Source organism: Trichosurus vulpecula, chromosome 8 (assembly GCF_011100635.1).
Source record: "Trichosurus vulpecula isolate mTriVul1 chromosome 8, mTriVul1.pri, whole genome shotgun sequence".
Lineage (NCBI taxonomy): Eukaryota > Metazoa > Chordata > Mammalia > Diprotodontia > Phalangeridae > Trichosurus > Trichosurus vulpecula.
In genome coordinates, this window is record NC_050580.1 from 92,934,222 (window position 1) to 92,949,535 (window position 15,314).

The 15,314-nt window shown below is 39.5% G+C and overlaps 1 protein-coding gene across 1 annotated transcript in view; it reads right to left on the reverse strand.

The window, feature by feature from the left end:
- Positions 1–13,877, reverse strand: part of BAG3 (BAG cochaperone 3) — a 32,051-nt gene extending 18,174 nt beyond the window's left edge. Inside the window, exon 1 of the mRNA XM_036736314.1 lies at positions 13,045–13,877. Coding sequence (XP_036592209.1) covers positions 13,045–13,236 — 192 coding nt within the window. The 5' untranslated portion in view covers positions 13,237–13,877. The remainder of the gene's footprint in view (positions 1–13,044) is intronic.
- Positions 13,878–15,314: the final 1,437 nt, after the last annotated feature.

The following is a 15,314-nucleotide window of genomic DNA, read 5'->3' on the forward strand; positions in this document are numbered from 1 at the left end:
TTTGGTCTAGTCTACAAACCAAAGTGATCTTGGCTATACACAAGGAACTCCCAATCTTGACCACATTTACACTGTGCTAAGCCTATTGTATCCCAACTGCTGATCCTGCAAATCTTTATCAGTCCACAATACTCTTGCTTCAAAGATTCTTACGGTTTAACATCTATAAAGTTCAAAAGCTCACTCCATTCTTCTCCTTTTGGAATTTTCCCACATCCCAGTTTCTCCCTGGCTCTCAGGACCACAGATCTAGAGCTGAAAGAGATCTCTGAAAGCCAGAGTCTAAACCCCCCTCATTTTAAAGATGAAGAAACTGAGACTCAGAGAGATTAAGTGATTTGCCCAAGGTCATACAGGTAATAAGTGTCAGAGGTAGTATTTGAACTCAGGTCCTCTGACTCTAGTGTCAAGTTACTTCTATTCCCTAAATGCTGCAGAGGAGAGGGTAGAGCAGCCTACAAAAACAAATTTAGATAGTTTACTGATCTATACACACAGTAAATAGCTTGGGTTGGGAAACATTGCTTTAAACAACAGAACTACCCAGCTGAAGTGAATACTAAGTCTAATGTATCTAAAATAAATGAAGTGTAATGATGCCATCACATGGTGCAGTAGAAAGAGCACTAGATTTGGAGTTAAGAAATCAAAGGTTTAAATCTGAGTTCTGTTACTTAAAATCTGCTGCTACCTTCGTGACTTTTAAGTATATAATTTCACCTTCCCCTGGGCCTCAGTTTCTTCATTTGTACAAAGGTCTGGATCAGATGATTTCTAAGGCAGCTTCTGCCTCTAAATTCAATGACCTGAGATCACCACAGTAATAACAGTTACATTGCACTTCTAATTTCATAACTGTGGAGCCCTTAAGTAGGGCAAAGATTTAATTATCTGAGTTTTTAGGCCAAAAGAACCTTTTAAACTGTGGCTCAGATTATACAATCAGATGCTGAGTTTTACTGATGGTGGACCAAGAAAAGCACAGCAAAATACAAGATGATAATATGGAGAGAAAGGAGAATTCTCTTACAATAAGAAACTTAGCCTGGAATTCTTTTCCCAGAAATTTTGGAGTAGGAATCAGTTTTAAAAGAACTGATCTGGACATAGAAAGACAGCATGGTACAGTGGAATGAATGTTGGGCTTAGAGTCAAGGAAGATTGGGGTCTAGCTCCTGATTCCAACACTTATCTGGACGATTTAGGGGCAAGCCGTTAACCTTTCTTACCTCAGTTTCCTCATCTATAAAATGAAGATAATACTATTTTTATCCATATAGTTTTTGCATGGATCAAAAGGGAATATATGTATAGCACCTTGCAAACCTTAAAACGTTATAAAATATCAGCTATTTTTACCCACTTCCTGTGGAGTCAGGTGAGATATGTAGAAGTTTTAACATACAATTTTAACCTTCTGTTAAATAGTCTATGGGTCTTAGAGGACACTAAAACTATTGTTATCACTACTAAAAATAGTCAAGATACCTTTCTTCCTGTATCCTCCCCCGCCTCAGAGGACTACAATGGTTAATCAATCAAAACCAATGGCTTTCTTCTTATTCTCCCCCTATTTTTCCCCTAGCCGCAAAGGCGAAACATATCCCAGCATATTATAAAAGGCTTTACTATTATTATTGTTATTGCTCAGGAGCAACCCTAACGAATGTATTTCTCAATATTTTGTAATTTTCAATGTGGGATATTAACCCAGAAGGAAAAACTTCTATGTAGTCGTAGATTCATAACCAGAAGAGACCTCAGAGGTCAATCTAGTAATTCCCAACCTCTTCACTTTACAGATGAAGAAACCCAGAGATATAAAGTCACTTAGGACCACTGATCTAGAAATGGAAATGGGATCTCAAAGGCCATCTATTCCAATCCCCTCTTTTTACAAATGAGTAAAGTGATGTCTGGAGGGGTACAGTGATTTGTCCAAAGTTGCACTAGTAGTAGGTGGCAGAGCTAGGTGAGGTCCTCCAAATCCAGTAATCTTTTCACTGCACCACGAATGCCAAACATTCCAAGAAGCCACTACATTTTTAGTGTGAATCAGTAAGAGGCCTAGAAAATACTGGCTTTTACTACAAAATGAATGATCAAAATGTGCTGGTCAAGGTAGATTTAAGCTCCTTGGGAGTAGAAAGCAAGAGCAGGTGATCAACAAATCCCCAATAATTAAAATATATTCTTTAAATTCTCCATGGATGTACTTTTGTATTCAGAACTTCAACAAAATAAGAATCTAGGGAGATTTGTAAGGAATTAAAGTCTACACCAAGTTTAACCTGAAAGCCTACTTAGTGACTATCTGGCTATTTAATTCCAGAATAATAATAATAATAATAATGAAGCTGGATAATTCACTATTCGTACAGAAAACAAAACAACACTAGGTTCTTGTGGTCCAGCCATTCTAGAGAGCAACTAGGAACTACAGCTCCCCGCCCCCTCCCCCACCATACTATTAAACTGTGCATATCCATTGAACTAGCGAAGCTGGTACTAGGCCTATACTCAAAGAGATCAAAGAAAGAGGAAAAGGACCTATCTACACAAATATACTTTTGTACATACGAGATCTTTTTGTGGATGCAAAGAATTGGAAACTGAAGGAACGGCCACCAATGGGAAATAGCTGAATAAGTTTTGTGCGTGTAATGGAATGCTACTACCCTATAAGAAATGATGTAGGGGATGGTTTTAGAAAAATGTGGAAGATTTATATGAAATGATGCTAATTGAAGTGAGCAAGACCAAAAGAAAAATGTCTATAATAACAATAATACCATAAAGACAAAAAACTGGAAGACCTAGGAACTCTGTTCAGCACAATGGAGTCAGCATGAAAAATGCCATCTACCTCTAGAAAGAGCAGGGATGGACTCAGAGTATAGAATGAAGCATTTTTTTTTTTGCTATGGCTAATGAGGAAATTTGTTTTTCTCAAATGTACATATTTGCAATGGGTTTTGTTTTTCTTGTTTTATCAGTGGTTGGGGGAGAGGAGGTGGGAGAGAGAAAATTAAAACTGAAAATATAAGTGAATTTTAAAAAACCATCTAAGTTCTTGAAATTTAAAGCTGCTCTTCTCTGAGGTTTATGTCTATACTATGGTAAACAGCTATTTTTTTTTGATGGTTAATAAACTTCTTTGTCCATATAAAGACAAGGCTTGACATGCCTTCTTTATCAGTGGCTTTTGTGCAGGCTGATAATAAGAAACTTTGTATTTAAGCAACACATAGCTGCAGATTAAAAAATCCCTTTGCAGCATTGTCTCATAAAGTAGTTTATTTTGTAACCATTTAACAGATAGCTGCTGAAGGCTCAAGAACTATGCCCACAAATGCATGTTATACACTGGAACAGAAAGCAATAATATAATCCAAGTGCCCTAACTCCAAAATTTCCTGCTCTAGCCACCAGGTATCAACTGCTCAAAATAAAAATGTTATGATAACAAAAGGGCCAACTCTCAATGGTATGCTCTACTTTCAGTTCAGTTATCACATGCATACACCAAAACCATAGAGCAGGGGATTTCCTTCATTATTGAAAGGAAAGCTAAATTGCAATTAGGCATTAGTAAAAACAAAGATGCATTTTTTTCCCATACAAGTTCACCTGAAATCAATTCATAGATTCCAAGTTAAGAACCCTTGCCATAAATTATAAAAAATAACTTTCTTTATCTTTTGCAGAGTTCTTTGGTCCAACATATTTACCTACGTAACCAGGTTTTGCTTTAAAAATTATAGTAATGAATGTGCCCAATGACTACAATAATATAAACGAAAAATTCACCAAAAGGATGTTGAACCCTGAATAATTAAAAAACCAATGAAGGTTCCAGAGAAGAGAAATAAGATAAATTATATCTTCCCTTCTCATGGGAAGGGAGAAACTACCAGAATAGAAGGTACAAATATATGTATACATATGTGTGTATGTACATATATAAATGTTTACATATATGTAGGTATATGTATACACATAAACATACTAATAAACACACATAATTTTGCAGCCTAGAGACAGAAAATTATAAGTTGCCTGCAAAATCAACATACTACAAATCTGAAAACTTTAACCCAGGGGTCCTCAACTAAGAAATCAAAACCTGGTAGATTTCAAAGGCCTGCTTTGGGATCTCTAGGTCAGCTGGTGCTGTTCCATCTTGTTCCTCCTGAAATTCAGCAGGCAAAGGAACCATTCCCTTCCCTTTGAAAGGCTTTACTGTCAGCCTACCCTCTCATCTCTTCCCACTACCTTAATTTGTCTCACATCTTCAGGGAACGGCAAAACTAAGGCCTCCTCACAAAAAAGATCAGGATTTCATTTCAACCAGTCTCAGGATAGAAATCATACATAAGAAATCACCCAAAGTTTCCAAATACATTCCATCCCTTTTAAAATAAAGAAGAAAATAATTTTATAATAATATTCAAATAAAGTGCCTAAAATATCCATACCCTGTGTTCCAGAGATCCTAGGGCCACACTCACAAAGTCAAAGAGAGAAGGAAGTCCCAAGGAAAGTCAAACAGAAAGGAATGGCCCACATACATATCAAAATTGTCATTGCAACACTTTCTGTAGTAGCAAAGAACTGGATACAAAATAGGCACTGCCTGATAATTGGGGAATGACTAAACAAACTATGACACATGAATTAATGGAATATCACTGTAGCATAAGAAATGAAAAATATGAGGAATTCAAAGAAGTGTGGGTGAACATATAAACTGATGCAGAGTGAAATGAATAGAACCAAAAAAAAATATAAGATGCATGACTATGACAATGTGAATGGAATGAATAATAAAATCAACTGAATGCTTGGCTATAATGAGACCAGAAAATATATCTCCTGCTTTTCACTGCAGAGGTATGGGATTATAGGTATGGAATGCTGCATATGCTGCCAGATATTACTGATGTATTGGTTGGTTTTAGTGAATTACTTTATTTTTCTCTTTTAAAAAAAATCTTTATTATAAGGGGTCGCATATTGGGAAGGACAAGGAGGAGAAGGAAGTGCATGGAAATGAAATATTTAAGAGAAATGGTCATCAGGGCCACCTTTAGAAGGCTTCCAGGTCCAGGGCAAATCACACTGTATGTTTCTCACCCTCCACCCCTCAATGTTTTTATACAAATTAAATCAGTCATTATTTATAGAACATCTATTATGTGGCAAGTCCTTTTTATTTGCCCTTTTTCAAAGATGTGGCATATTGTTTAATTTGCTTCCAATCTAGCAGGTTAAAAAGTATATAGGAGGCAGCCTTAAAGGGAAAAAAAAATTACAAAATTGTAACATATTGGTCAAAAGATGTATAGGGCCCATTGTCCATGGAGCTACTGATGGCAGTAGTGAGAGCTGACATACATGGGACACATATCCTTTTTTAGCACTGACCAGACAGCAACCCCTTCCCCTTACAGGCTGCCTACTAAAGGAACTGCCAAGCAGCTCTGCTTCTTTATCAGGAGGCCAATTTGTTATATACTATACATTAAAGCTTGATCAACCAAGGCACTAGCATAGGGGAAGATAGCTAAATATATAGTGCAGAAAGGTGGATAGTCAGATGAGCCAAAGTTGGAGGTGGGGAGAATGGCTCAGTAGTTTCCTCCCTTAAACTGAGGAGCCTCCTTAACAACTTTAATGGGGTGCCTACTATACATCTCTTAATTTTCAAAAGAAAATAATGCCAGCATTTATTTTAAAAAGGGGGGAAAAGAAAGCCTGCAAGTCTTTAACTATTTAGTCCTAACAGCACAAGGTGGCAGCTTTTAGCTTGTCACCTCACTGAGTAGGGATGAGAATCAAATTGAGAACATTCAGTACACTTGGGTTTCAAGCATCATCGAGTCTACAGGCTCAGTGCTGAGTCATTTTTCCAGCGTCGACTGAGGGCAAAGGCCTCAGTTCTGAGTCACTGCCACCACTACACTAACTACTGGGACACATGGTGAAAGAGTGGGTGAAACATTACCCAGTGAGTAAGGAAACTATTCAACTAACAGGGGAAGTTACTGAGTCCTCAGAGACATCACATTCTGCCATGAAGTTATGCAGGTTCCTCTATGCTTATATGATTAGTTGGAAAATCAAATCATTTTGGATATCTTTAAATGAGTTCAGTCTGAGAAAAACCCCCAGCAACACCAGAATGTCTACTGAAAAGCTAGGCTCCTGTGTGTCTGAGATTTTAAAGGATTATGCTTTTAAGCTTCAGAGATCCTGTGGTTTTCTAATTGAAATGTTAAGATAAAGGATGAAATGTGGTTTCACCCAGTTTACAGACCCGAGGACAAACAAAATGAGACCTATAGTTCAGTGCCTAATGGAACTGTTCGTTATAGAAATGGATAAAAAAACTGGTCTATTATCAGCTGAAAATCTCTTTATCCTGCTTGCCCTCTTCAAGGAGGATGTGTCACTGCTACCCAGAGGAAATGAATTATATGTAAACAAAAATCGCTTCTCCAGGCCTATAAGGGTAAACCTGGGCAATCAAATGAAATCCTTTGTCTAGGAAGGCACATTAAGAGGCATTATATTTGGTGTCCTTGGTTTATCTAACCCCATAATATCTACAATTACTTAGCTATAGTAGCATGGTTTTCAGTAAAGATCCATGGACAGCAACCATTGGGGGGAGGACTCACTATTTGACTAAAACTCCTGGAAAACTGGAAAGCAGTTTAGTGCAAGTTTAGACTTGCATCTCATACCATATACCACAATAAGATCCAAATGGCCATATGACCTAGAAGCTAAAACTATATAAAAGGTCATATTATAAACATAAGAGGAGGAGATAAGGAGATAACCTTTTCTAGCTAAGGATATGGAAGACCCCTAGAGCAAAGGATAGAGATTATCACACATGACAAAATAATTCTGATTACATAAAATTGAAAAGTTTTTGTACAAACAAAAGCAAACAGTTATAATTAGAAGGGAAGCAGTGGACTGGTAAATATCTTTACAGCAAATTTCTCTGATAAAGGTCTAAATATCTAAGACTTAAAGAACAAGAGCCATTCCTTAATAGATAAATGGACAATGGATGACAATAGGCAGTTAATTGGTCAAATTCTCAAAAAATGCAAGCTATCAATAGCCATATGAAGAAATGCTCCAAATCATAATTACAGAAATGTAAACTGAAGTAATTCTGAGGTTCCAGCTCTTATTTATCAGATTGGCCGAGCTGACAAATTAAGAAAATGACAAATGTTGGGCTAAAATAAAACATACTAATGCCCTTTCAGTGGAGATATGGACTAGTTCAGGCATTCTGGAAAGCAATTTAGAACTATACCCCAAAAGTCACTAAACTCTGTATGTTTGTGTAGACACACACACCCACACACACCCACACACCCCTTTTAACCCAGAGATACTATTATTAGACATATACCTCAAAGAGAGATCAAAGACAAGAGGGCAAGGACCAATATGCAAGAACATTTTTCTAATAGCAATTTTGTTGTAGCAAGGAACTGGAAACAAAGTGGGTGCCTATCAACTGAGGAACAGAGGAACAAATTATGATATATGACTGTGATGGAACACTAATATGTCATTAAAAAATGATGAATGGGATAACTTCAGAGAAACTTGGGTAAGGCTTGTATGAACTGATACACATGAAGTAGGTCAAACTAGAAGAAATTATATAACAAACTACAATATTATAAAGGAAAACAATTAAGAACTCTGACAATGCAATGAACAATAACAGCAGCAAAGACTGATGATGAAGCATATTTTCTACTTCTTGGCAGAGAGGTAATGGAGTGTAGGGATAGAATGAGACAAATTATCAGACATGAGCAATGTATGAATTGGTTTTGCTTGAATATACTTATTTGTTATAAGGGAGGATACTTTTATTTGGGGGGTAGAGAGTTGTGGAAATACAGAAGGGTAGTCATGCAGATTTTAAAGAAGGAAAAGAACATTAATAAAACATTTAAAAAATTTTTTAAAGACAGAGTAAGGAAGAAGAGGATAAGCAAGGCATGGTCACAGTACTACCTTGTTCAATTTAATATATACTTGAAAAGATAAATTGTGTATAATAAAAACTTAAGAGTTTCATTGAGAGTACTCTTTTTTTCTTTTCTTTCTATATGGAAATGTTTGTTGATATATGTCAAGTTCACAATTTTCAGAAAAATTTAAGAGCCAGAGGTATTATAAAAAGAAAAAGCCCTCATCACGAAATGTGGAGAGTAAAAGTGCTAAATAAAGGTATGCTGTAGTTCTTGCAAAGTAGCAAAAAGCTTTGTGACTCAATTGGAGGGTCCAGCATTTGCACAGCAAAGAAGGAAGTTTCCATTTTACTAGAGTCTAAGTTCCTTCAGGCCTGGGTCCGTGTCTTCTTGTTCATCTCTGTGTCTTGCATACAGGCAGTAGTCGCTTAACCAATATTTCGGATTAAATATATGTTGTAGGATCAGTTCCTAATATCTTCTCTAAAGCAAAGAATCTATCACTATTGGTCCATACTTTTATGTAAAAGGTCCTTATTATTTTGGGAAGATGACTGGCTGACACTTGGGCCTATGTATAGGTATTTCTGAGCCTATAGAGAAGACCATATTCTCGAGTCCATAGGCCATGGGACAGCCAGCCCCAGGGATATAAAGACTACACTTCTTGGACTGACAACAGTAAACATAATGCCTGACCTGGAATAACCCTATAGAAATTGGTATGTACCACTTTATCTTTATTTTGCACTAAGCTGCCCTGTTCTCCAAAAAGCTGGATATGTCCCTAAAGAAAATAAGAAAATGATTTTTGTTCTCAGGGAACCTACGGTCTTATTTTAAAGATTAAGGCAAACAAGTAAAAAACTGTAAGAAACTGTAAGAAGAGTAGGAAAAATATTACAAGACAGCATACAATAATGATATAGATAACTTTTATGGAATAAGCAAAGGACTAGGAAATAAAAGACCCCACCACATAGGTTAGACAAAAAAATCAGTTGGTTTCTCTGACCCTCAGTTTTCCCTCCTGTAAGATGAAGCTGTCAGATATCTAGCCCCTCCTTTTCCAGCACTCACAATTCTCAGAGTTCAGGAAGAAATGACTATGGCTTAGGACACAGGCTTCATCCTGGAGGCACAGAAGGAGACCTTAGACTTTCACAAACCATGGAAAGTTTGTGTGCAGGGGAGTACTATGATTAAAGTGGTATTGTAGGGCACAGGGAGCATGTTATGGGAATACTTAAGTGCCAGGTTTCTGGAAGGACTTACTTAAGCTTGCCACCTTACATGAGCCCCTCTCCACACGTTTATTACTTTTTATATTGGGATTTTTAAAAATAGTATTTTTTTACTCGCAAGATCAAAAATAAAAAATGTGTTTAACCATAAACTGGTAGTTTATAAAAGAAGAAAATACAATTAAATACAAAATACTGACAGGAGTCAAAGAACATGGTTTCATATTCTGTGAACTGAGGGGCTTCAATGAATGGCTTCTAGATGGTCCTATGTTTTCACCACTCCACCCCTGCAATAACGCCACCTCCTATTTCCTTCCTGGTCTGTACACAGATAACCTAATATCCCTCTCCTCTCAGGAATATTGAAGACGGGGGGAGAAGTTAGCATATTAGGCCTTCTGAAATTCCCAGCACGTGCTTACTCTGGGAAAAGCTCAGGGAGAGAATGAATGCTCTCTTCTCACTGTATTTCCTGAGTTATTTCACTCACAGATTGCGGGGGAGGGGAGGTTCTACACTTTTCCTGGGAACAGGTACAGCTATACACATGTAAAACATGATGAGATGACACCTACTCTCTCCTGGAAGTCAGAGTGCAGCAGGAATGAGCCTGTTTAGATAGGAGAATATGGGAAGATTGGTTGAGGAAGGTAGGGCAAAGTTGTTCTATGAGAGATAGCTACTGTGGACTACAAATTAATATTATCTATGTTGTATTGCATTTTTATTTATTTTGTTAAATATTTCCCAATTACACTTCAATCTGGTTCTGTCACTCACAGCTGACTTGGAGACCTAAGGAAGTCCCAGTTCCATCAAAGACTCAGTCAGGCATTTGCCTGTAGGACAACTCTCTGGGTTTTCTTATTTATAAAGCAGGATTCATAATAAATCTATTACGTATATTGTTTTTGTAAGGAAAGTGCTTTTTAAAAGTGAGTTATTCTTTCCCAAAGTGATAGACTTTCAGATTTATTTAAACCATAGCCCTTACCATCTGATCTTTTTTTTTTTTTTAAGCCACAGCCTACATGATGTATTGGGCAGACATTTCTTGCACATAGCCTTCTGGACTTGTTAGACCAGTTTCATGTTTACAACAAAATGCCAGACTATCTACGCCATTCAACACATGCAGTAAATGCTCAAACTTGATAGTTTATTACCAACTGCCTTGAATTTTCCTGATCTCTACAGGTTTCCCATAAGCTTGGTTGTTTATACAGGAATGACACGGCAAAATACTATGTTCCATAACTACCTGCTATCTTCTAAGCTGATTTAAAATGCCTACCCAACTACAATACAAACTCTCCCTAAGATGATTTCTACTCCACCCAAGTGGCCGCACATTCAAAAATTCATGTACACAATTATGTCGGATGTTAATTATAGAAAATTAGTCAGCTGCGCTAATTTTTAGAAATGAGTATGCAATTAATTACTTGTGAATCTAATGTCTGTGGGTAGGGGAGTTTCCTCAATGTTGTAAGATTATAGGATCATAGTATCAGAATCTTGGTGGTAGAGGAGCTCATCAGAGACCACCTAATCCAACATTTATTTTATAGTTCAGGAAACTGAGGCCCAAGGTTTGGTAAGGAGACAGTATTTTGTAAAACTCAAGTGGGAAAAAGCAATAAAAATATTTTTTTGAAAATACTAGTTATACTTTCCTAAATTTTTAACACTTGAGTGACTTTTACAATTCAAAATGCTGCTTTATTGACTTTCTGGCTATACATTTTGTATTTTGAACTGTTGACTATTCCTTCTTCAATTACAGTCTTTAAATGTTGGAAATAGAGTTGGTCTTATTTTTTTAGGTTATTTAGGGTATTTTGCTTAAATAGTAACATAAAAGTAAAGGTGAAAAAAGCCCACTACTAACAAATACTAAAATGATATCCCTTCTGTGAACCCAAGAGCCTAATGTGACAAATCTAGCTTGGGAGCAAAAGTACTCTGGCAAGGGGTGGGCCTGCAAACCCGCAAATGTGCTGGCCTAATGCTGAGACAAGGAGAGTCACCTTCACAGCTAGCTGGACTCCACACTTTGCGGCTGCATGAGTGGGCAACAGAAAAATGCTGCCTGCCTTCCCTGCCCACCATTTTTAGGGGAACAGCTGGGAAGTTTCAACCCATTTCTGAAGAAGTGTCAGGAACCTTCGTTGGCAGCAAAAGAAGCCAGGCTTTTTGAGGCCAGGAGCCAAATTTTGTGGCTCCACAGAGTCCACCCAAACTTCTTTCAACATGGGCCTTAGCAAGCTCTGACTTTCTCTTCTGGCTCTTCCACTATGCTCAGAAAGCTCCAAAATCTACCATGGCATGGCTCTGACAGAAAGATAGCATTTTTTGAATCACTGGTTCTTGGTGTTCCACTCCATGCTTGAGACAGTTTTATTAAAGATACTTTCGTTAAGAATGAAAATTTTAAAACAAAACAGTACAAGTACCACAAAATATCAAGAGAATAGACTTTTCCTTAAAATACAGGTTATTGTGTCCTTTTATCTTGTCAACTGATATCGAAAATGGCAACTCTTAATATAACATTTTTCTGGACCAAATATCACTCAGAAATCATATAAAAGGTGTCAGGAGGAATCCTCTTTTCCTGTATTTCCCTTCTCTTTTAGGATCTGTAGAGATCTGAGCTGGAAGAGTCCTTATCAATCATTCAACCCAACTCTCTCAGACGAGGAAACTGAGGAACACAGAACTTGAGTGCTTTGCCCAAGGTCACCCAGATAAGGGTAAGGGGCAAAGCCTAGAATTCAGACCCAGGTCCTCTAAATCTGGAGCCACTAGGCTTTCCTCTACATCTGACTGCCTCTTTCACTAGCATCTCTATCTATGGACTTATTTATAATAAAAATGCCTCTGTCCTGTGAACATACATTCAAACTAGGCAGGAGACGAAACTTCCCAGGCAGCTTGCAAAAGGAGCAAAAGAAGGGAGCCAGCCACTACTCAATTGTTGTGTGTTTGTGTGTTTCTTGTGCTGAACGTAGTCCACTGTTTAACCTGCAAACACAGCTGAAGAATAAATCAGTTTCCCTTCTGTCTCTGCTGCTCCGGTAGACTTAACCAACTTTAAATAAACATTACAGGGCTAAAGTATCAAATGATTTAACGCACTGAGAAGAGCTGCAGTGCGTCAGAGACAAAAGGCAGCTCCTGCTGCCTACTTGGGGGGTGGGGTAGGGTGGGGTGGGGAGGGGAGAGAAGGGGCTTGCCAATGAACGCCCTTTCCAGCTCCTACCCTTCCTCGCCCAGCCCCTGTGCCCCATCTTCCTGACTCTCCCCGCCCCCCTGCAGTGACCTGGCTAATCTGTCTCGGTCCCCAGGCCCGATCTCCCTACCACTCGCCTCTCCGCCCATGTCTTGTCCAGAACTATCTACGGTCCTTCCCCCACGTCTCCTTCCCCTCCGCACTGCCACGCCGCTGGACAGGGTAACCTGTACATCAGCAGGGCGCGCGCACGCACACGCATACACATTCACAGACCACCACCACCATCGGCCTATCTCACTCCCCGCCCTACTGCTACTCCTTTCCGCTCCCAACTTTCTCTGCACTGTGCAACACTGTCCCCAAAACAAACCAAAAGCAGAAGACAAGGGAGATCTATGTACTCCTTGTCCCATCCCCAAAGACGCCCCTCCCCAGTCCTTTCAGCTTTCTCCTCCGAATCCCCCGACCCTCAAATGCTGCCTACTCAGTGGTAAAGAGTAGAGAAGGCCAGTGATGGGGGGGGGGGGGAAGGACCACTCACTTTGTGCCCCTCGGAGGTGACGCGCGGGTCGTTCCATGTAGTGGTCCGGTTGTTGTGATCCACGAAGAATGGCCAACCGGTCTGTGGGTCGATTTTAATTTCCCAGCCTGGAGGCAGGGGGTCTCGCTCCCCGCCGTTGCCGCTGTTGCTGGTCGCCATCTGAACCATTGGAGAGTGAGTGGCTGCGCTCATGCTCTGCCGAAGGAGCGACTTCTGGTACTGCTGCTGTGGCTTCTGCTGCTGCTGTGTCAAGGGCTGCGGCTGCCGCTGTTGCTGCTGCTTGCTGGCGAGGCTGCTACTAGCTGGGGCTGGGGCGGGGAGAGTGAGTTGAGCTGGGTTGGGCTAGGCTGGGCGGAGGCGGGGGGGAGGGTGAGGTTAAAGAAGAGGCGACGGAGGCCGGCTACAAGGGTGTCCTTAAGTCTGCCTCCCAGCACCTTTATGAATTAATGGTGGAGTGACGTGAGAGGAAAGAGCTGGAAGTATCTGGAAATAGCCCTCCTGGTGCAAAGAGGCACGGAGGAGATAAGGAGAAGAGCTAGAAGGAGGAAGCAACTGAGCCGGCAGAAACTTCTGGTTCCATCTAGCCGACTTGGCTGTGCCCCTTTTCCAGGATGCAGAGCTCCACCCTGAGTCATCGGCTATTATTGTGGCCCTTAGTCTTTCTACCTAGTCCGGAGTTCTCCGGTTCAGGGCTGCTTTAAAGCCTGCCTTTTATTAGGAGAAAATCGCCTTACCGGACTGCTGTTGGCTCCCGTCTGCAAGTTGAAAGGGAGGAGAGCTGGATGACTGAAGAAAGTTTGGTCTTTTCAGTAGCAACCCACCGCTTCCGACTGCTGATCGAAAAGGAAATCGAACTGGGAATGTGGGTCTTTTTGTTTATTGACTTCTTTAAAAAGAGAAAATGGCAAGGGAATGCCCCAAATGATGGCGTTTGGACTGGATGTTTATAGAATTGAAGCATTCCCAGTAGCTAACTCGTGTGCTAGCTATTAAGGTTGGATTTTTCCCTTTCCACTCCTTAGGGCTATTTCAGTCTTTAGCAGAGTTAAGACTGAGAGCAAACACATGCAGGAGGCCTGGTTCCTACCTATAACTTGTGTTTTTAAATCTCATAGTTAGTATTTTGAGTTTTGCAGGGGTAAGAAATGTTAATGTGCTAAGTTCTGCTTGAGTTCTGTACCCCAAAGAGTTTTGGGAAATTGGATCTAACATTATTTCGCCCAAAGAGAAGGAGGCTTGTAGCTCTGAAGCCCGTGCATTCTCAAGAAGAAAAAAAACCACTTCCATCAATTCAAGGTTTTCCCCTACTTTTCTCACCCAGGTCAATCACCCCTCCCCCATTTTCAGTTTTTACATTACAGGTTTTTCAGGACATGTCCCTATACCACCACTCCCCATGCACCCCAACCTTTGTGACAAAGAACAGTTAAGCAAAACGAACCAACACAGCAACCCCCCTGGACAACTACATAATATTCCACACCCATAGGCCCTTACTTCTCCAAGGATCAGAGGGAGAATTTCCTCATTTCTTCTCTGGGCCAAGATTGTTCAATATTAAATGCATAGTACTGAACTTCATTTTTCAATGAACCACTTTAAAGGGGAAAATTATCTTTATTTTTTAAGAGTTGATTGCCTTTAAACAAAATATATGTTGAATTAAAGTACAAAAGCAGAAATATCAGTCTTGATGTGTATCTGTGAAGAAGGAAACAAGGTCAACAGAAGCCTTTGGACTTCAGTAATTCCATGAAAATTTTATGTCCAGACTGGAAAAAGGGTTGAGATGGTTCAGTTACCTAAAATTTCAAATTCTGTCAGTCCATTCTTTCTAGACTCATTGGTATACTAATACTGAGTCCAATTCTACAACCTACAGGTTAGAGGCTGAGACAGCAGAACCCAAAGAAGTTTTACAATCTAGGAAACAATGTTACACTGCCCACCAGTGGAGGGGTATTTCAGTGGTCACTCTGTTCCCATACCCGCCAGTTCTTCTAGACATACTGAAAATGGTCTGTGGCACATCTTCCAATCACACAATGCTGCCTGATACTTTTATAGTATAGGAGCACCATAGCAGCTGGCTCTCAAGGAAATTATGTGTTTAGTTCATAAAGCTATCAATACAATGTAAAGGTTTAACTTATATAATCTATGTGCTTGACATCTGTCCACAAACTATCATGGATTATAAATTCGTAGAGAACAGGCACTGCTTCCCTCTTATTCTATTTAGTATGAATACAGGACATCCAATTCTATCT